The 22,406-nt window shown below is 38.5% G+C and overlaps 1 protein-coding gene across 11 annotated transcripts in view; it reads left to right on the top strand.

Moving 5' to 3' along the window:
* SUCO (SUN domain containing ossification factor) overlaps positions 1-22,406 on the top strand; it is a 123,409-nt gene that overhangs the window by 63,966 nt on the left and 37,037 nt on the right. For all 11 annotated transcript variants that reach the window (XM_051857113.2, XM_070077350.1, XM_051857112.2 and 8 more), the window contains 4 exons: positions 664-729; positions 9,251-9,319; positions 10,045-10,135; positions 20,705-21,850. In XM_051857113.2, the coding sequence (XP_051713073.1) occupies positions 664-729; positions 9,251-9,319; positions 10,045-10,135; positions 20,705-21,850 (1,372 nt within the window). The remainder of the gene's footprint in view (positions 1-663; positions 730-9,250; positions 9,320-10,044; positions 10,136-20,704; positions 21,851-22,406) is intronic.

Here is a 22,406-nt window from a genome sequence, read left to right as displayed (position 1 = left end):
GTTGTTTGTAAACCTAATAACATATTTTTCTTGAACTTATTTTCTAATATCATTGCTTCACAAATTTTGTTGTGTTCCAAATTTATTGGCCAGTTATTTATAACTACAACTCCCTTCTATTAACAAAAACCTGTTAAACTCATAAGGTAATTGAAATAGTGGGAATGAGCATTAATTCCTTTGATTAGCCCTGAGTCTAAGAGCAAGCACAATAAGGCCTGAGACTTTGAGAAACTCCCATGAGCCTAAATGGGAAAAGGAAGATTTTACCACAATCTTATTTCTGCTTCATCAAGCCCTTATTTTAGGATGTCATAAACTGGAGCTCGAACAATCTGAATTTCTTCTTCCTTCATTTACCCTTAAGTGAAATGAAGACGTTGACTAGGGGTTGACAAAGTATTTTCAAAGCTTGAGTAAAAGCCTTAACAATGTGGTTAAAATTTTGGTAAGCATTGTAACTATTTTCCTTTGTTTACATCTGTTTGTTAAATGGCTTCTATATCTCATTTTCCTTTGTGAATAAGTTTTATCTATATAATTAATATTTATTATAAAATGTTTTAAATGTCAGTTGACTTGGACAAGACATAATTTGAACTTTTAAACATGATGTTATTGGAACTAGTTCTCAGAATAATTCCTTTTGTTTTTCTTTAATAGATTATCCACTAGATTATAATACTGTAGAGGATAAATCTTCAAAAAATCTTCTTGGTTCTGCTACAAGTGAGTATTTTGGAGTTTTTCTAAACACTCCCGAAGTGTTTCTCTCAACTTTTTCATAAACATTTTGTTCTGGTATAATTAAAGAGGCTTCTACCCCCAGTGTTGAACTTGTCAGTTGAAATCAAAGATACTGCCTTTTGAAAAGTATTTCTGTGGAAATGAGTAGAAAACGGTATTTCTGTGGCTGAAAAGAAAGAGGAGAAAGAAAAATACAAGCACAATATAGGTGTGTCTACAACTCGAAGCACACTTATTTTTGGGCAGATTTTTCATAGTGAAGAAAAGGCCATGAATTTATTTTGGGAAAGGATTATTAGAGGTCATGTATCAGGAAATCTTAGCAAATGAGGATTTATTAATCTATGTATATAATTAGTTGACTACTTAATTACAAAATATAAAGGCTTTTCCTATCTATAATAATACTAATAATAGTGAGTACCAATAACAGTAATAATATACTCTTTGTAAACTTTGTAAACTGAAAAAAAAAAAAAAACACACACACACACATGACTAAGATACCTGGTGGTTTGGTTTAGTTTTCATTCCAAAGTAGTACTTCACCTTGTGGTAGGTTGGCTAAGGAGCCTGTTAGTAAAAGACCATTATCCAACTGGTGCTTTATTTTTGCTGTTAGAATGTAGATAGATCCATTTAATGTTGTTTTTGGTTAATCTTCGAGAATATAAAACTAACTGGAAGAAATTTTCTCCCCTTTTTTAAAGATTGATTTACTTATTTGAAAGGCAGAATGAGAGAGAGAGACACACAGACACACAGAGATCTTCCATTTGCTGGTTCATTTTCCACATGGCCACAACAAGCCAGGAGCCTGAGACTTGATCTGGGTCTCCCACTTAGGTAACAGGTACCCAAACACTTGGTCATCTTCTGCCCTTTTCTCAGGCATATCAGTAGGGAGCTGGATCAGAAGTGGAGCAGCTGGGACTTGATCAAGGGCTCATATAGGATGTCAGTGTATCAGGTAGTGACTTAACCCACTGTACCACAATGAAGGCTTCAGAAGTTCTCTTTTTTTATTTGGAGATTAGTTATTAGTAATTTATGTATTTATTTGAAAGGCAGAGTGACAGAGGGAAAGACGGAGAAATCTCCCATCTGCTTGTTCATTTCCCAAATGGCTGCAATGGCAGAGTCTGGGCCAGGCCCAAGCCAAGAATAGAATCTCCATGTTGGTCTGCCACGTGGGAGGCAAGGCCCCAAGTACTTGGGCCATCTTCAGCTGCTTTTCCAGGAACATAAGCAGGAAGGTGGATCTAAAATATAGCCAGGACTCGAATTGGCACATAGGTGGCACAGTGGTGGCTTAACCTACTGTGCTATAGTGCTGGCTCCTGGAGATTAATTATTGAATTTTATTAAAATAAATCATAGTAAAATAGAAAAACTAACTTTTTGCTTTAGGTGAACTGAATGGCTTGAATACCAATCTCAATGTGAACATTGAGTTTATAGCTGTTTTAGATATTTAACCACTAGTGCATATATTTAGGTATGCATTTTACATAAGTGCAGTATATGGAGTTGAATTACTTCACTTTGTTTTACAATCTTTCCTTCTTTTTCTTTTCAGTAGAGGAGTATAGTTTTCAGTGGACTTTTTAAGGAATGTGAGGAAGAGTGATAAAAAGTATCTGTAGAATGAACAATCCTTTCATGTAATATTCTTCTGTGTTTATATACCAGTCAGTATACTTTTTCTGTTTTTTTTTTTTTTTTTTTTTTTTTTGATTTATTTATTTACTTGAAAGGCAGAGTGACAGAGAGAGAATTATCCATTATCTGGCTCACTCTGTAAATAGCTGCAACAACTGGGGCTGGGCCAGACTGAAACCAAGAGTGGAAACTCCATCCAGGTTTCCCATATGAGTGGCAAGGGCCCAGGTACCTTGGCCATCTTCCCAGGCACATTAGCAGAGAACTAAATCAGAAGCAGAGCAGCCAGAACTTAAACCTGTGATGGTATGCTGGCATCACAAGCAGCAGCTTAACTTGCTGTACCACAAGCCCAGCCCGTTGCTGATTTTTTAGATTTTAGTGGTATTTTTAAATATGATCCTTGTGTATCTAGTTGATCATGATATAAAATTAGGTGCCTAATTCACTGCTATTTTTGAATAGTTTTTTTAAGAATGAAAGGAATGATGCTGTCTTATATTTCTGGGTATTAGTACTCTTTTTGTACTTAAATTTGTGTTAGGTCTACATGCTAGCCATTATAATGTCACTTAGCTAGCTTAGTAATGCTGAACCAGCTCTGAGAAAGCATCATTTTTTTTTTTTTTAAAGATTTATTTATTTGAAGGCAGAATTACACAGAGAGAGAGGGAGGGAGAGAGAGAAAGAAAGAGAAAGAGAGGGAGATGGCTGCAACGGCTGGAGCTGGGCCAATCCGAAGCCAGGAGTTTCTTTTGGGTCTCCCAGGTGAGTGCAGGGGCCCAAGGATTTGGGCCATCTTCTGTTGCTTTCCTAGGCCATAGCAGAGAGCTGGATCAGAAGTGGAACAGCTGGGACTTGAACTCATGCCCATATGGGATGCGAGTGGCGGCTTTACCCATGATGCCACAGTGCTGGCCCCAAGTATCATTTTTTGGGTTCAGAAAATAGCTCTAGACTAAAAGATCTCAGGCTTCTCTTGGTTACTAGAAAAGAGAAGAGATTTTAGGGAATTTGTGCCGTACCATATTTTTGATAAAAGCAACCCTGCTAATATTCTAGGTTTTGATTTTCTTTCTTTCTGTGGGATTAAGTCTTAGATGCCATTAAAACTCTACCATGATAATATATCAGTGGGGGACATTTCCCTGTATATAAGTTAGCACTTCTCTGAGCAATATGTTTTAATTACTTAGACATGGAATCTTGTTTAGATCCTACTTTTTGGGTCTTTCAGAAGTTGTGTTTTTTGGTAATACATCATTTATTTTTCCCTTTATGGATTTCTGGAAGGGCAATTCATATCCCTTCCAATGTTTTAGGCGTCAAAGGAATATTTATAGTGAGATGGGTGGGAGAATATCACCTGAGCCTTGGTCTCAAAAATGGGGTTAAACCGATCTCAGTCTCTGTAAGTTTCAGAACAAGAGGAAGGTGTGCCAAATGAGAAGACTGTGCTGTTAAAAAACTTGCAGACCTGGCCTAACGCTTCCCATTAAATGTGTTCTTATAGCCTTCTCGGAAGAGTTTGGACATATTTTTGAGCCTGCAAGGTGGTATAAGAGCTCATCTCTGGCACAAGAATGTTCAACTTTGACTATGATTATTAGCACTTTCTCTGTTAGCTTGAACTCAGTCGTTTTGAACTTGATATATTTTTCCTTTTTTCTTTTGCACATAGCACCTACAAAATAGAATTCTGTATTCTTAATCTTAATAGAAATATCATTTCCTTCTGCTACAGAATACAGGTCGAATATCCCTTATCTGAAATACTTGTATTGTAAATGTTTAGGATTTCAGATTTTGGAGTATATGCATATACGTAGTGAGATATGTTTGGATGCTGCCAAAGTCTAAATACAATTCATGCATGTTTCATATATGTCTTATACATATAAGTCTAAAGTTAATTTTCTGTAATATTGTTAGTATGCCTTTTTTCAGACAGTGACCTATCAAATGAGGTTAGGAAGAGAAATTTTCACATGATGTCATGGCAGTGATCAAAGAATTTTGAATTTTGGGACATATGAATTCGGACTTTTGTATTATAGATGCTCAACCTGTAGTTAGTTAGTAGTTACAGGAAATATATGGATATATCACCAGAATATATTATGCTTCTGATGTCAAAAAGTGTGTGTGGTGCATTTATAAGCGTTCTTAATATTTAATTTACTTAACTACTAAAAAAAGGAGAAATCACGCCATTAGAGCAGCATTCTTGGTTTGTGTGTATACCAGTTCTGTCAATTTCTTTACCTAATTCTTTTATTTACATTCTTAAACTAAAGCATTTAAACCCTCTGTCAACAAGATTTTCCATATTATTGTGCTTTTGTTAATATGGATTTGTCAGACAGATATCTATTTTGATATTCTTGCCAGTCCTTCTTTACAGTATTTGGTCTATGTTTTGTTAAAATTGCCTTATCTGCTAAGGATATGTACATGTACCATGTTTAAGCCAAAATGTACTTTTTATTTTAAGTCAAAATATGTTTTATATATACACACTTTAAAGTCCTAGAAGTAAAGGAAAATAGAAGTAGGCCTACTTTAGGGGTAGCTGAGTATACATAGGAGAAAGTAGTTGTTTTATTAGTTTATTTTATCATGTTGTCACATAGGTATAAACCATTTTGCCTCAGCAGCCTAGGCAAAAGTTTGTTTTCTATATCAAAAGGAGCCATTGGTGTACCAAAGACTGAATAATAACATGGAGATTTTTAGTTCTTAGGAGAATTTTTTTTTCCTAAAAGAAGGTGGTATGAATCAATTGCCCAATTCAAAGAGTTGACTATTCCATAAGAAATTAGGGTCAGTTACCTAAGTTTTTTCAGTGTATTGACATTATTTCTGTATTGTGAAGGCTTTTTAGAAGCCAGATCATCATGGTGACAAATTGTCATGTGTTTGGATGCAAGCCGAGAACGGTCAAAATAATCAATATGCTGCTTGCTCTTAAAAGACAAAACAACAATAAAAAAAGATTTTTAGTCAGTTTTGTCAAAATGTAGGAAAGTTTTTTTTTTTAAGATTTATTTAGCCTGCGCCGCGGCTCAATAGGCTAATCCTCCGCCTTGCGGCACCGGCACACTGGGTTCTAGTCCCGGTCGGGGCGCCGGATTCTGTCCTGGTTGCCCCTCTTCCGGGCCAGCTCTCTGCTGTGGCCCAGGAGTGCAGTGGAGGATGGCCCAAGTCCTTGGGCCCTGCACCCCATGGGAGACCAGGAAAAGCATCTGGCTCCTGCCTTCAGATCAGCACGGTGCGCTGGCCGCAGCGCGCCGGCCGAGGCGGCCATTGGAGGGTGAACCAACGGCAAAGGAAGACCTTTCTCTCTGTCTGTCTCTCTCATGTCCACTCTGCCTGTCAAAAAAAAAAAAATTATTTAATTATTTGAAAGAGAGAGTTACAGAGCGGCAGAGACAGAGAGAGATTGAGTGAGAGAGAATCTTCCATCCGCTGGTTTACTCCCCAAATGGCCGCAAAGGCTGGAACTGAGCTGATCTAAAGCTGGCAGACAGGAGCTTCTTCTGGGTCTCCCACGTGGGTACAGGTGAGTACTTGGACCATCTTCTGCTGCTTTCCCAGGTGCATTAGCAGGGATCTGTATTGGAAGAGGAGCAACTGTAACTCAAACAGTGCCCATGTGGAATGCTGGCACTGCAGGTGGGGCTTTATCTGCTATTCCACAGCCCCAGGAAATTTATTTCTTAGTTAGGATGGCAGTAAGCTGAAAAAGTAGAAGTTTTGCAAGTTTGATTTTTTAACCAAGTCTTGAAATAATGATAATAAATAATATTTTTAAAGGGTAGATAGATAGTGGGCATCTTCCTTATTGTGTAGGTGCTAGTATTAAAATTTAGGTTAGGGGCCGGTGGTGTGGCGCAGTGGGTTAAAGCCCTGGCCTGAAGTACCGGCATTCCATGTGGGCACCGGTTCTATTCTGGCTGCTCCCCTTCCAATCGAGCTCTCTGCCATGGTCTGGGAAAGCAGTAGAAGATGGCCCAAGTCCTTGGGCCCCTGCACCCACCTAGGAGACCCAGAAGAAGCTCCTGGCTCCTGCCTTTGGATTGACGCAGCTCTGGCCTTTGCAGCCATCTGGGGAGTGAACCAGCAGATGGAAGACCTCTCTCTTTCTCTACCTCTCTATAATTCTGTCTTTCAAATAAATAAAATAAATCTTTAAAAAAAATTTAGGTTAAAAAAATGAAACTGTACAGATAATGTCTTCACACAGATTAACAGATCTATTCCTTTCCTGAGTTCTTTAATAATAAATGCCAAAAAATTTGAAATCTGGGGTTCAAATCTCATGTTGAAGTACAAAACAGACTTGATTACAAAATTTGGATTTTGAACAGTCAACCTCTCTGAACTTTACAGCATAAATAAGGAATTGTATCCAGTAGTTTAGTATTGTTTGACATTAAAAGTGAGTTTATGTGGATATAGGAGTTTCTGTTCCTGACTTTATCTTGGTTTGGGAGGAAATACTGAGTTCCATTCCAGGTATTAACTTGTTCTGAGACGTGTCTTTAGCCTATGTAAGAACCAGGGCTACTTCTCTATTTATGAGTATGCCTGGTTAAAGGGTAAGACATTTAAAAATGTGATTTTATTTTTTCAAAATGGCAAATATCAAACTTTTATTTGCCATACTAATTATTGGAAGCAAAGTGCCACTACTTTGATGTCATTCAGATTATTATAATTATGTGAATATAAAAATTATAGCTACCACTAGTGATCACCTTAAAATTCTAAATCTTTTATTTTCTCTCACTGTAAAGCATATATTTATAGGCTGAGCACCAGCCTTCTTGATGCACTATTTTTCTCCCTTAGATCCTTTCCTACTTTTCACATCTTTGGTTTTCACTGAAAGTATGATTAAAACCCTATGGAGCAGCGCACGTGCGAGCCGGCAGGAGGACGGTACCGGGGGCCCCAGCTTCCCTCAGAGAATATTTGTGGGGCTCGGGGATGCCCGCAGGTGTGCTCCTGAGGCTGGCCACTGCCTCTAGCTAGCACCTGTGTCCAGTTTGCAGCACCGGCTGGGCAGGCTCCTAGAGCCAGCCGCTTGGGGCCTCCGGGGTCCTGCAGACTCCGTGAGCAAATGGCATATGAATGGCATACGGAAGATGAGGGGGGCCTGCCCGCTCCTAAGTGCGTTAAGGCCAGGAACACAGGGGACAGAAGCAGGTCTGTGTTTGCAATGCCGGACCAGAGGGAGGGAGCCAGCCGAGGCACAGCCAGGTCCATCCTCCCGGGAACTGCAACCGGAGGCCTTGGGAGTGCGCGCTGCAAACTCTTGGCTTGGCCGTGAGACCTCCCATCTCTGTGCTTCCAGCTGTCCAGGCAAGGTGGAGGGTCGGGCGTGGCTGTAGGCCTAAGGAGCTTGCTGCCCGTGGGCCTCCACACGCAAGGTGGCACAGGCTTTCCTGGGGCTGCACCTCATCCCGGCCCAAGGGAGTTGGGAGGATCCTAGGAGGCACCCAGGAATGCATGAGTGCCCAGAGTCCTGCAGGGAATACGAGGAGGCCCATGCGTGGCTGCTCAGGCTCAGGAGGCCATCATGGGACAGCCCCGTACCCCAGCTACGAGCTCATCTCGTGTGGATGGCCACAGTGCGCGTCAGGAGTGGGTGTGTCACACCAGCAGCCCCCGGGACCGGGCCCTGCCCTTCAAGCCCCTAGTGCAGCAGAAAATAAAAAAATAGAAACAAACAAACAAAAAAACTATGGAGCCCTCTTTTAGGAAAGGAAACTTGGAAATAACTTATGAGTCTTAGTATGTAGCCCCTGCTAGATCTTAGTATTTTAGTAGAAATACCTAATATGAAGTAATTAACTTCCAGTGGAATTCGAAATTAGTTTGGAGATGTAGGTTAATTTCCCTTGAAACTACATCACACTACTAGCTGTTCCTAGCACCAGCTTTTTATGGAACTCTGTTATCTTGAGGTCTACATGTGTGAATTTCTCTATTGATGTGTATATTGAAGTTTCATACCATGTATACTTAGATATCCTCTCTGGAAAGAAAGACAGTATTAGCAAATAGGCAAATCATTCTGTTTGCCATAAAATTAAATTGCCAATTTGCCATAAAACTTGAGTTTTATGATTTTGTCTTTTACTTAACTTGCCTTATTCTCTTTCCCATTCAATTCATGGAAGAATGTGTGTGTTATAATTGATAAAAATAGTTATTTCAGCCAGTGAGTTTTTGAAAGTCACCAGAGAAACTTGTTTCTGTGCAGTGTCAATTTGGAATCTGTGTTATTAATTAATATTGTATTTTAATAGTTTAAAACAAGAACGTTTTACTACTTTTCATTGGATAATAATTTCTTTCCTTTGTTTATACCTGTGAGCATCACCCATTTGGGAAAGCTTTTGTATTTTCAAGCTCTTTTTTAATTTTTGTTTTAAACTATAGTAGCTTTTTAAAGAAAAATAAGCTTTTCTGAAAAATAAGAATTTTGATCATCACATTTGTTTGCTGACCCAGTAGAGCTATATGTTGAATTATACTTGAATTTTGTAATGTGATGAAGACTGTCTCATTAACAGTTTTAGGGTAGCTTTGCAATCAAAAGTATATTTAAATTTATAATTCCTTCTGGATATAAGAATTCAGATTTACGCTTTATATTTTTGGCTGAAATTTTTTGTGTCCTATATTTGACTTAAGTATTAAGATAGATAAAAAAGTAACTAGTCAAAAAAATGCAAAAAGACCATTATAAATGTTTGACTATCTGGTATTAATTTATATGAAAATACTTAGGTGTATTGTTTTTTTTTTTTCTGATTGAATTTTGTTTTAGATGCCATTCTAAATATGGTGAATATTGCTGCTAATATTCTGGGAGCAAAAACTGAAGACTTGACAGAAGGTACCTATCATTTTATGAGTCTTTTAAATAATTGGTATTCCAGGGGTTCTTCTAGTTAGGAAAAATCAAATAATAAGTCAGGAAAATCTGGATTTTTCACTCAGAAGTAAATAAATGATCCAAAAAGAACCTACCTTTTTTCATGAAGAAATTTTGTGTACATAAAATTAGTTTGTTTTCCAATTCTTCTGAGCAGTAATAATGATTTTATCACTTACCTAGAAGTTTTGATGCCCAAATAGTGTACTTCATTTGCTTTCCTTTTATGTATCAAATAGTTAATCAGCTTAGAAAGCCATTTTGTCTTTAAAGAATAGCAAATAAGAATATTATTAGCAAAGAGAAACAGTTTTGCCTTTTTGTTAAAAAAAATGCTTAGTTCCAAGTGTAAACTTTAAAATGACACATTTGTCTCCTCTTGAATAACTCTTTTAGGTGTCTTTCTAGGCATATTTATCATATAAGATTACACAGAATTTATTGTCATATGATATGTTTTAATTATCTGAGAAGTTGGCAGATAATATGTGTTACTTGTAGTTGTAATCTTATATGATCCATTTCTTTCTAAAAGAACTTTGGGAAAAAAAGGCTACAGTAGCAAGCTTACTTCAGTTTTTCCTTCTCCCTTGAGAAACGAAAGATCTTTATTTGTTATAGTAAGATATTTTCATGGTATAGCTTTTAAAAACTTGAACTCAATATGGGCATCTTTCTTAAAATAGGAAATAAAAGTGTATCTGAGAATGCCACCACCACAACTGCACCTAAAATGCCTGAATCAACTCCTGTTTCAACTCCTGTTCCGTCACCTGAGTAAGTTCTGTGATATTAAATAGAGTTCTATTAAAGTGGAAGTTAAGTATACTAGTACAAAAAAAAAGGAACTTGTAATTTGTGTATGAAATGACTATCTGTAGGGAGCTTTGAACCATAGAACAGACATTCTGCAGTCACTTAGAACATCTTTGACTTGCTTCTCATTGGTGTATATGTGTGCATGAAATATACTTCATTCTAGAACAGACATTTGTTTTGATGTCATATATTACTTTGATCATTCACAATACCTTGTTCAGATAATTGATTTGACTGATGGACAAATTTTAGTGGCTGGGTTTTATGAAGTTTAAATGCATTTATTGTATATCTTTGGTGTCTCTAGAAAATTACAAAGGATACCTGAAATACTTGAAGAGCAGTAATTCTTGTCACACAGCAAATACCGTGTTCCATTTCTTAAATTGGATCATATAGTTGTTTCTCCATTTTACAATGTGGCAGTTTGGGCAGGGGTGTATATACAGATAACAGTAACCACCCCTTTTTATTTTTTCTGTAGGAGATAATTACCTTTTTGGGGGTACTTCTTCTTAGCCATAATAAATAAAAAGTTCTTTATGTTTTGGATAATTGGGTACAGTTATTAAAGATTTAATTTATGTATCAAATATATTCTGTAAAACTTTGAAGACCCTTTCTCTATTAGAAAACTGATTTAAGAGGATAAGATCATTGAATTTGAAATAGTTAAGATAACATAATAATACTTGCAAGGAATATGATTTCAACTGTATTTCTGAAGTACTATTCTGAAAGTTTTGTTCTTTGAAGGGTGTGGTAAGAAATCTATGTTCTTGTGTGTTAATGTCAAATGTGACTAAAGGTATTTATTGGGTGATTACAGAGAAAATATGGTCTTTGATTCCTAGAAGGACCTAGGAAATCTATTAGGAATAGAGACATTCTGAGTGTGTCTAATTATATGTAGCTGGGATTGCTATTCCTAGCTTTGTTATCTTGGCTTATTCAGTGAACAACACATGATATATCTTGGTTTTCCAAACTAAGTAACACTAACTGCATTTTTACATGTATTAGTATACACATGCATCTATAGATTTGACTGTTTGTTAACAGGCTAATGTAACAGTTTTTACTTTTCCATGTCAGTTTTTAAGAGATATTTTGGCTTACTCTCTCTCTTTTTTTAAAGATTTATTTATTTATTTGAAAGGTAAAGTTACACAGAGAGAGAGACAGAGACAGAGACAGAGAAATCTTCTGTCTCTGATTCACTCCCCAAATGGCTGCAATGACCCAAGCTGGACTGATCCACAGCCAGGAGCCAGGAGCTTCTTCTGGGTTTCCCACGTGGGTGCGGGGGCCCAAGGACCTGGACCGTCTTCTGCTGCTTTTCCAGATACATTAGCAGGGAGCTGGATCAGAAGTGGAGCAGCCAGGACATGAACTGGTGCTCATATGGGATACGGGTGTCACAGGTGGTGGCTTTACCTGCTGCACCACAGCACCGGAACCTGCTTAATCTTTTTTACTTAATATCCCTTTGTGTTTATTTGTCTTAAATTATTTTTAGTGACTATATAGTAGTCCCGTGAAAATAAAAATCTATGGTAGATGTAAGTTTTTTTTTTTTTTTTAATTTATTTAATGAGCATAAATTTTCAAAGTACAGCTTATGGACCACAATAGCCTCCCCCCCGCCCCCGTGTCTTCCCTCCCATCCACAACGCTCCCCTCTCCCACTCCCTCTCCCCCTTCCCCTTCACATCACGATTAATTTTCAATTATCTTTATATACAGAAGATCAATTTAGTGTATGTTAAGTAAAGATTTCCACATTTTGCTCCCACACAGAAACACAAAGTGTAAAATACTATTTGAGTACTAGTTATAGCATTGATTAAACACCTAAGAGTAATTGTGTATTAATTACAGAGCTCAACCAATAGTTTTAGGTAGAATATAAAATGCATCTTTTGTATTATTGTGGCTTCCCCCGACCTCCCTTCCTCCTGTGGCCCTCCCCTCACCCACTTCCTCTCCCATCCCGCCCTTCATCACGTTTCATTTTCAATTACCTTCATATACCGAAGATCAATTTAGTATATACTAAGCAGGGATTTCAACAGGTTGCACTCACACAACCGAACCAGGTATAGGGTATTGTTCGACTAGTAGTGTTGTTTTTGAGTTTCATAGATAAACATATTAAGGACAGAGATCCTGCGTGGGGAGCATGAACCCAGTGACTCCCGTTGTTGATATAACAATTGGCACTCTTATTTATGACGTCAGCAATCACCCGAGACTCTTGCTATGAGCTGTCTAGGCTATGGAAGCCCTTTGAGTTCACCAACTCTGAATTTGTTTAGTCAAGGCCATATCACAGTGGAGGTTCCTTCCTCCCTTCAGAGAAAGGCGCCTCTCTCCTTGATGGCCTGATCCTTCTGCTGGGGTGTTGTTCACCACGATCCTTCATTTAGATTGTTTTTTGCCACCGTGTCATGACTTTCCATGCCTGCGAGACTCTCATGGACCTTTTAGTCAGATCCGAATGTCCCAAGGGTTGATTCTGAGGCAGGAGTGCTGTTTTGGGCATTTGCCATTCTATGAGTCTGCTGTGTGTCCTGCTTCCCCCGCAGGATCATTCTCAACCCTTTTGATTCTATCTTTCATTATTTGCTTACACTGGTCTTATTTGTGTAATCTCTTCGACACTTACCCTATCTTTTGGATCAGTTGTGTATTTATATTTGTCACTTTACCAAGTGTGCTGGCATTGGTACCTGCCTCCTTGGTAAGATTGAGTTGAAATCCCCTGGCACATTTCCAGTTCCACCATTGGAGGTAGGTCTGAGTGAGTATGTGCCATCCTATATATCTCCTCCCTCTCTTATTCCCACTCCCATGTTCCACAGAGATCAATTTCCTATTAATTTTTAAACGCTTAAGAATGGTTGTGCATTGATTGCAGAGTTCAACCAGTGGTCTTGTGTAGAGCATACCGAGCAACAACAACAACAACAAAAATACTAAAGGAACAAAATAGTAAGTTTTTCCTCAACAGTCTAGACAAGGGCTGCTCATGTCATTGTCTCTCATAGTGTCCATTTCACTTCAATGGGTATCATTTTAGGTGCTCGTTTAGTTGCCATCGAACAGGGAGAACAGGTGATATTTGTCCCTTTTGGACTGGCTTATTTCACTCAGCATCATGTTTTCCAGCTTCCTCCTTTTTGTTGTGAATGCCCGGATTTCATTGTTTTTTACTGCTGTATAGTGTTCCATAGAGTACATATCCCATAGTTTCTTTATCCAGTCATCCGTTGATGGACATTTAGGTTGATTCCATGTCTTAGCTATTGTGAATTGAGCTGCAACAAATATTGAGGTGCAAATGGCTTTTTTCACCCCTTGAATTCCATTTGGGTATATTCCAAGGAGTGGGATGGCTGGGTCCTGTGATAGTGCTATATTCATGTTTCTGAGGATTCTCCAGACTGTCTTCCATAGTGGCTTTACCAGCTTGCATTCCCACCAACAGTGGATTAGTGTCCCTTTTTCTCCACATCCTCGCCAGCATCTGTTGTTGGTTGATTTCTGTATGTAAGCCAATCTAACCGGAGTGAGGTGGTATCTCATTGTGGTTTTGATCTGCATTTCCCTGATGGCTAGGGATCCTGAGCATTTTTTCATGTGCCTGTTGGCCATTTGGATTTCCTCTTTTGAAAAATGTCTGTTAAGGTCCTTGGCCCATTTTTTTATTGGGTTGTTTGTTTTGATTCTGTGGTGTTTTTTGATCATTGTGTAGATTCTAGTTGTTAATCCTTTATCTGTTGTGTGGTTTGCGAATAACGTCTCCCATTCTGTTGGTTGCCTCTTCGCTTTCCTGACTGTTTCCTTTGCTGTTAAGAAACTCTTCAATTTTAGGTAATCCCATTTGTTTATTTTATCTTTGATTACCCGTGCCTGTGGGGTCTTCTCCAGGAATTCTTCGCCTGTTCCGATATCTTGAAGCGTTTCCCCTATGCTCTCAATTAGTTTCATGGTGTCGTGGCGCATCTCTAGTTCTTTGATCCATGTTGAGTGGATTTTTGTATAAGGTGTAAGGTAGGGGTCTTGCTTCATACTGCGGCATGTGGACATCCAGTTTTCCCAGCACCATTTGTTGAAGAGGCTGTCCTTGTTCCAGGGGTTGGTTTTAGGTCCTTTGTCAAATATGAGTTGGTAATAGATGTTTGGGTTGATCTCCGGTGTTTCTATTCTGTTCCATTGGTCTATCCATCTGTTTTTGTACCAGTACCAGGCTGTTTTGATTATAACTGCCCTGTAGTATGCCTTGAAGTCTGGAATTGTGATGCCTCCGGCCTTGTTTTTATTGTAAAGGATTGCTTTAGCTATTCTGGGTCTCCTGTTTCTCCATATGAATTTCAGCATCGTTTTTTCTAGGTCTTTGAAGAATGGCTTTGGTATTTTGATTGGTATTGCATTGAACTTGTAAATTGCTTTTGGGAGAATGGACATTTTGATGATATTGATTCTTCCAATCCATGAGCATGGCAGGTTTTTCCATTTTTTTGTGTCGTCTTCTATTTCTTTCTTTAGTGTTTTGTAATTTTCATCATAGAGGTCTTTGACCTCCTTGGTTAAATTTATTCCAGGGTACTTTGTTTTTGTGGCTATTGTGAATGGGATTGATCTTAGTAGTTCTTCCTCGGCCGGCCCTGGCATTGTCTGTGTATACAAAGGCTGTTGATTTCTGAGCATTGACTTTGTATCCTGCTAGTTTACCAAACTCTTCTATGAGTTCCGGTAGTCTCTTATAGGAGTTTATTGGGTCCTCTATATATAGTATCATGTCATCTGCAAACAGGGATAGTTTAACTTCCTCCTTTCCCATTTGTATCCCTTTAATTTCTTTTTCTTGCCTGATGGCTGTGGCTAACACTTCTAAGACTATATTGAATAGCAATGGTGAGAGTGGGCATCCCTGTCTGGTGCCAGTTCTCAATGGAAATGCCTCCAACTTTTCCCCATTCAATATGATGCTGGCCTTTGGTTTATCATAGATTGCCTTAATTGTGTTGAGGAATGTTCCTTCTAACCCCAATTTGCTTAGGGTTTTCATCATGAAGGGGTGTTGTATTTTGTCAAATGCTTTCTCTGCATCTATTGAGGTAACCATATGATTTTTGTTTCTCAATTTGTTAATGTGATGGATTACGTTGATTGACTTTCGAATGTTGAACCATCCCTGCATACCAGGGATAAATCCCACTTGGTCTGGGTGAATGATCTTTCTGATGTGTAGTTGGATTCGGTTTGCCAGAATTTTATTGAGTATTTTTGCATCTATGTTCATCAGGGAGATAGGTCTGTAGTTTTCTTTCTCTGCTGTGTCTTTTCCGGGCTTAGGAATTAAGGTGATATTGGCTTCGTAGAAGGAATTTGGGAGGATTCCTTCTCTTTCAATCGTTTGGAATAATTTGAGAAGAACTGGGGTTAGTTGTTCTCTAAATGCCTGGTAAAATTCGGCAGTGAAGCCATCCGGTCCTGGGCTCTTCTTTTTCGGTAGTGCGTTTATTACTGATTCAATTTCTTCCATGGTTATGGGTCTGTTTAGATTTTCTATATCTTCACGGCTCAGTTTAGGAAGGTTGTATTTGTCCAGGAATCTATCCATTTCTTCCAGGTTCCCCAGTTTGTTAGCATACATCTCTTTGTAGTAGTTTCTGATGATTCTTTCTATTTCTGTTGTGTCTGTTGTTACATTTCCATTACTATCTTTGATTTTACAGATTTGGGTCTTCTCTCTCCTTTTTTTGGTTAGTTGGGCCAATGGTGTGTCGATTTTGTTTATTTTTTCAAAGAACCAGCTCCTGGTTTTGTTGATCTTTTGTATTGTTTTTTTGGTTTCAATTCTGTTTATTTTTTCTCTGATCTTTAGTATTTCTTTCCTCCTTTTGGATTTGGGCTTGATTTGCTGCTGTTTTTCTAGATCCTTGAGGTGCATGGAGAGTTCATTTGTTTGGTTCCTTTCCAGCTTCTTGATGTAGGCACTAATTGCTATAAACTTTCCTCTTAGCACTGCTTTTGCTGTGTCCCACAGGTTTTGATAGGTTGTGTTATGATTTTCATTTGTTTCTAGAAATCTTTTGATTTCTCTTTTAATTTCTTCGATGACCCACTGTTCATTTAGGATCATGTTGTCCATTCTCCATATATTTGCATATGGTGTAGAGATTCTTGGGTTGTTGATTTCAAATTTCACTGCTCTATGGTCTGAGAAGCTGCATGGTATAGTTTCAATTTTGTTGAATTTGTTGAGGCTCCCTTTATGGCCTAGTATATGGTCAATCCTAGAGAATGTTCCATGTACTGGGGAGAAATACGTGAACTCTTTGTCTGTGGGGTGGAAGGTTCTGAAGATATCTATTGGGTCTATTTGGTCTATGGTGTCAATTAGCTCAGTTGTTTCCTTGTTGAATTTCTGTCTGGTTGATCTGTCCATTGGTAAGAGTGGGGTGTTGAAGTCCCCTGTTACTATTGTATTTGAGTCTATATCTCCCTTTAAATCCTTTAGTAATTCTTTCAGGTAGCCAGGCGCCCTGTAATTAGGTGCATATACATTTATAATAGTAATGTCTTCCTGTTGGATAGATCCTTTAATTATTATATAGTGCCCTTCTCTGTCTCTTTTAATAGTTTTTATGTTAAAGTCTATTTTGTCTGATATTAGGATGGCCACACCAGCTCTTTTTTGATTTCCATTAGCTTGGAGTATCTTTTTCCATCCTTTCACTTTCAGTCTGCGTGCATCTTTGCTGATGAGGTGTGTCTCCTGAAGGCAGCATATAGTTGGATTGTCTTTTTTTTATCCAATCAGCTAGTCTCTATGTCTCTTTGTCGTGGAATTAAGACCATTCACATTCAATGTGATTACTGTTAAGTACTGTCTTTTCCCCTTCATGTTTCCTGAAACGAGCTGTTTATGTATTTTGAACTTTGTGGGTTACTCTACCGTTTGCTTTTTTTTTGCAGTGAAGTTCTTGTTTTGGTATTTCTGTGTGCAGCACGCCTTTGAGCAAGTGTTGTAGGGTTGGACGCGTGGATACAAATTCTTTCAGTTTCTGTTTGTCGTGGAAGATCTTTATTTCCCCTTCATTCATAAATGATAGCTTTGCAGGATATAGTATTCTAGGTTGGCATTGTTTGTCTTTTAAAACTTGAAATATATCATGCCATTGTCTCCTTGCCTGTAGTGTTTGCGAGGAGAAGTCTGGGGTGAGTCTGATGACTTACCCCTGAATGTGATTTGTCGCTTTTCTCTGGCACATTTTAGGATTTGTTCTTTGTGTGTCACTGAACTGAGTGTTGCCACAATGTGTCGTGGTGAATTTCTCTTCTGGTCTACTCTGTTCGGAGTCCTGGCTATCTGTTGTATTTGTGTGTTGTTATCCAGCTGCCTTTGTTTAAAGTTTTCTGATATTATTTCGTTGAAGACACCTTCTAATCCATTCTCTCTTTCCACCCCCTCAGGGACTCCTATTATCCGAACATTACACTGTTTGATTGAATCTTGTAGGTCTCCGACCGTGTTTTTTAATTTTTTAATTTCTTCTTCCTGTGATTGAACTGACTGTATTATTTCTGGAAGTTTGTCTTCGAATTCTGATATTCGGTCTTCTATTTCATCTGTTCGATTTCCAAGGGATTCCACGGTGTTTTTTATATGGTCAATTGAGTTTTTCAGTTCTAGTATCTCATTCTGGCTTCTCTTTAAGATCTCTAATCCTTGGGCTTGTTTTTCATTCAGCTCTTGACACTGTTTCTCATTATTTCTAAGTATTCTGATTATTAATTTTCTGAATTCTTTTTCTGGCATGTTTTCAACTTCTTCTTCTTCTGCCTCTGTTATGGTTGGTTTAGCCTGCTCCATTGGCAAATTTATATGATCTTCCATGTTTTTTTGGTTTTTTGTTTTGTTTTTTGGCATTCCGTCTGGGTGATTTTTCGGGTTGATTTCCCTCTACTATAGGCTGCTGTGAGTCTCTACCAATATCCAGTGTAATCAGGCTGCTCAACACAGCCCGCAGGGAAACAGACAGGATGGCTGCTCTCTGCCCACTGCAGCTCTGGATCCTGTGCTTTTTCCCCACCAGGAGGCGCTATTCAGTTTTTTTTTTTTTTTTTTTTTTTTTTTTTTATTGTAACTTGAGTAGTTGGGTCTCAGGGCTTTGGGCTGCCCTCCCTCGAGCACCCTCAGCTCCACCTTTGGGCTCTGCCTCCGAAGGTTAGTGTGGAGGCAAAGACAGTTCTCCTTTAAGCCCAAATGTAAACAAACAAAATGGCTGCTTCCCGCCCGCTGGAGCTCCGGGGAGGTGCCAAGAGATACTGGCTTACTCAGTCTCTCAATTAGTATCCCTGAATCGTGCACTCTCTCTGCAGGCGCCACTCACTCTGTTCCGTTTTCTATTTCCTCCCCGACTGAGTCGTGCATGTCTCAGTGTCCATCCCAGTGTGCGTTGGGGGAGGGGCGGCGGCAGCTGTGCCGTGGTGCTGGGCGAGTGCCCCGTCTCACCTCGGCTTCCAGCGCTGGTGCGTACACGCTCCTGCTGGTGTCCTGAGTCTCAGGCGTCCGCGTCCTCCTCGCGTGTCCACCCTGTCTCCCCAGTTTCAGGAAGGGCTTAAAAACTACAAATTCTGGTCCCTCTTTGAACCTTCCCTTAGTGGACCTTCGCTGTGCTCCCTCCCTCTCTATTCCGCCATCTTCCAGCCTCTCGGTAGATGTAAGTTTTAAAGTTATTAAGCTGATTTACTTTCTTTTCCAAATTTGAGTGAGTTTGTCTTTTTAAGTGCAGCTTGGTTTAGAGTATATATATATATATGGTATATAGCTTACTTTTTACTAAATTCAATTTGGTTTTTCTCTCTCCCCTTTGGATCCTTCTTACTGTCACAATTTATTTTTTTAGATAAGAAGTAATATGCCACCTAAATATATAAGAAATGTTTTTAGAGACTATCTCTTTTCTGCTTAAAGAAGGGTAGTCTAATGTTTTAGATTGGTCCATTTAACCATTTACTATTTCACTGTGACCCAAGTTAAAATTCACCTTCTGGAAATTGTCTATTTTATATTGACTTATTCTACCTTTGCTATTGTAACATTAGTGTTTCCTTGAAGACATTTCCTGGCATGGCATTCCTCGTAATTTTTGAGTAGGAGTATTTGTATATGAAGATAATTCTTCTTTTTACTAAAATTACCTTACATTTTCAGATTGTATACCTTTTGTGGTTAAGGCTATATCCAGAAATCAATTATATTTATTTTGGAAGGAACAGTAGGTATTGTGATTTACAATACTTCCTGGAAACTTCAGCCCTCCATTCTCTTCTATACTATATACTTACACCAGAACACAAAGATAGAATAAATCTAATGGCACTGTCTATTTATAATAAGCCAGAATTTGTTTAAAGTGATTAAATATTTGGCTTTTAGTAACAGAAAATTAACCCAGAGTATATAAGTGTACTTCAAGTTTGAAAGTGGAATTAGACGATGTTTATTTTGTTGCAAGATTGATTTTAATTCCATGAATAGTTTTTTCATAACATGTATTTTTAAAAAATTATTTATTTATTTGAGAGACAGTTACAGAGAGAGGGAGAGGCAGAGAGGAAGGTCTTCCATCTGCTGGTTTAGTTCCCAAATGGCCACAACAGCCAGAGCTGTGTTGAACCAGGAGCCAGGAGCTTCTTCCGGGTCTCCCACTTTGGTGCAGGGGCCCAAGCACTTGGGCCATCTTCCACTGCTTTCCCAGGCCATATCAGAGAGCTGAATCAGTAGAGGAACAGCTGGGACACAAACTGGCACTCATATTGGATGTGAGTGTAGAAAGGAAAAGGTTTAGCCTACTATACCACAGTACCATCCCTATAATATACATTTTTGATGAACATTTTGAAAACTCCTTGTATTAAGATTATTTTGAGGAAGGGATATTTTTCTTCTTCCTTAAGCAGATAATCTGTGTGTGTGTGTGTGTGTGTATATATGTGTGTATAAATATAATGCCATGTTGGAATCCCTAAGTCATTCACAGGGAAATTATCTTTGAGAAAGCTAGCTATTATTTGGAGATAGGATATTCAGTCACATAGTGCATTCATAAGTATGTAAAGAGTCCTGGATTCTAGTTATTGCTCTTGAGCATCATCATTTCTGATCTGTAGCAAAGTGATGAGACCTATTTAGTGAACAACTATGGGAGGAAAGATGCAGTATACTTCAGTGAATGGAAATACTCGTTTACAAATAATTCTAAAACAAAGACTAATAGTATGAAATGATAAATGTCCTGTGAGTTATTTGGCGGGTCACATATAAGTGGTATTTCTGTTACCATTTCTGAGCAATATTTGTTTTTATAATTATAATGAAAATTTATTTCATCCACAAATGTTTTTCTTCTTTATTTCTAGCCCTTTTTTCTTATATATATTGATTTTCCTTAAATATATTTTAATTTTTGATGTCTTCTTGAAGAGACTTATAATTGTCTTTATTTCTAGGTACATAACCACTGAAGCTATACAGGACACAGAGCCATCATCACCGGATACTCCAAAAGAGAGTCCCATTGTACAGTTAGTTCAAGAGGAAGAAGAGGAGGCAAGTCCATCGACAGTGACTCTTCTGGGCAGTGGTGAACAAGAAGATGAATCATCACCGTGGTTTGAGTCAGAGACACAGATATTTTGCAGTGAACTGACCACAATTTGTTGTATTTCTAGTTTTTCAGAATACATTTATCGATGGTGTTCAGTTAGAATTGCTCGTTATCGGCAGCGCAGCAGAATTGCTGTGAGTAAAGGAAAAGATTTAGCTCAACCACAGTTACTGTTTCCTGCAGAAACAGTAGATGTTTCAGTATTGCACCCACTGAGTGGAGAGTTGGACCGTAAGAGTGTGGACAAGGAAGCTGAAACTATTGTTCTTGGTGACTTAAGTAATATGCACCAAGCTGATTTGATGAATCACACTGTAGATGCAATAGAACTTGAACCAAGCCATCCTCAAACTCTTTCTCAGTCTCTTCTCTTGGATATTACTCCAGAAATCAATCCATTATCTAAAATAGAAGTGTCTATGTCTGTTAAACATGAGACAGAACATATACCATCCCAAGTGATTCCTCAAGAAAGTTCTGTTGAGGTTGATAATGAAATAGAAAAAAAGTCTGAGAGCTTTAGTTCTTTGGAGAAGCCATCTGTTATCTTTGAAACAAAGGTTCATGAGATGATGGATAATATTGTGAACGAAGACATGAGCTCTGTGCAGATTATCACAAAACTAACTGAAACAGTAGTGCCACCCATGAATACAGCCACTGTGCAGGACAGTGAAGATGGGGAAGCCAAAATGAACGTAGCTGACACACCAAAGCTAGTTTTGACTCCTGTTGTGGATTCTTCATTGCCTGAAGTAAAAGAAGAAGAACAGTCTCCAGAAGATGCAATTCTGAGAGGCTTACAGAGGACAGCCACAGATTTTTATGCTGAATTACAAAATTCTACAGATCTAGGATATGCTAATGGAAATCTTGTACATGGATCAAACCAAAAGGAGTCAGTATTTATGAGACTTAATAATCGTATTAAAGCGTTAGAAGTTAACATGTCTCTCAGTGGTCGCTATCTGGAGGAGCTTAGCCAAAGGTAAGCTTTATTCTGAGTTAACACAGTCCATTTCATCTGGTAAGTTAAGTATCTCTGTATGATCTGTGATTACAGGAGGAAATGATTTAACTATCTTATGATAGAATTGTAGTGAGTACAATTTTAGCTGGACAGAGAAAGCAAGCTATTTATATGATGACCAGTGTCTTAAAGAATTATTTTTTGGGGGTTGGTGCTATGGCACAGTGGGTTAAGCATCTGCCTGCAGTGCTGGAATCTGATTTGGGCGCTGGTTCAAGTCCTGGCTGCTCCCCTTCTGATCCAGCTCTCTGCTGATGTCCTAGGATCAGAAGATGATCCAGGTGCTTGGGCCCCTGCACCCGGGTGGGAGGCCTGGAGGAAGCTCCTGGCTTTGACTGGCCCAGCTCTGGCTGTTGCGGCCATTTAGGGAGTTAACCAGCGGATGGAAGACCTCTCTCTGTCTCTCACTCTCTCTGTCTGTAAGTCTGCCTCTTTAAGTAAATAGTTAACTAAATCTTTAAATAAAAATTACTTTTTTATAAAAACTATTTTATAACTACTACTTAGTAACAGA

The sequence above is a fragment of the Oryctolagus cuniculus genome, chromosome 7 (genome assembly GCF_964237555.1).
Source record: "Oryctolagus cuniculus chromosome 7, mOryCun1.1, whole genome shotgun sequence".
Lineage (NCBI taxonomy): Eukaryota > Metazoa > Chordata > Mammalia > Lagomorpha > Leporidae > Oryctolagus > Oryctolagus cuniculus.
The sequence above is the reverse complement of the archived record's forward strand: the minus strand, read 5'-3'. Positions and strand labels throughout refer to the sequence as shown.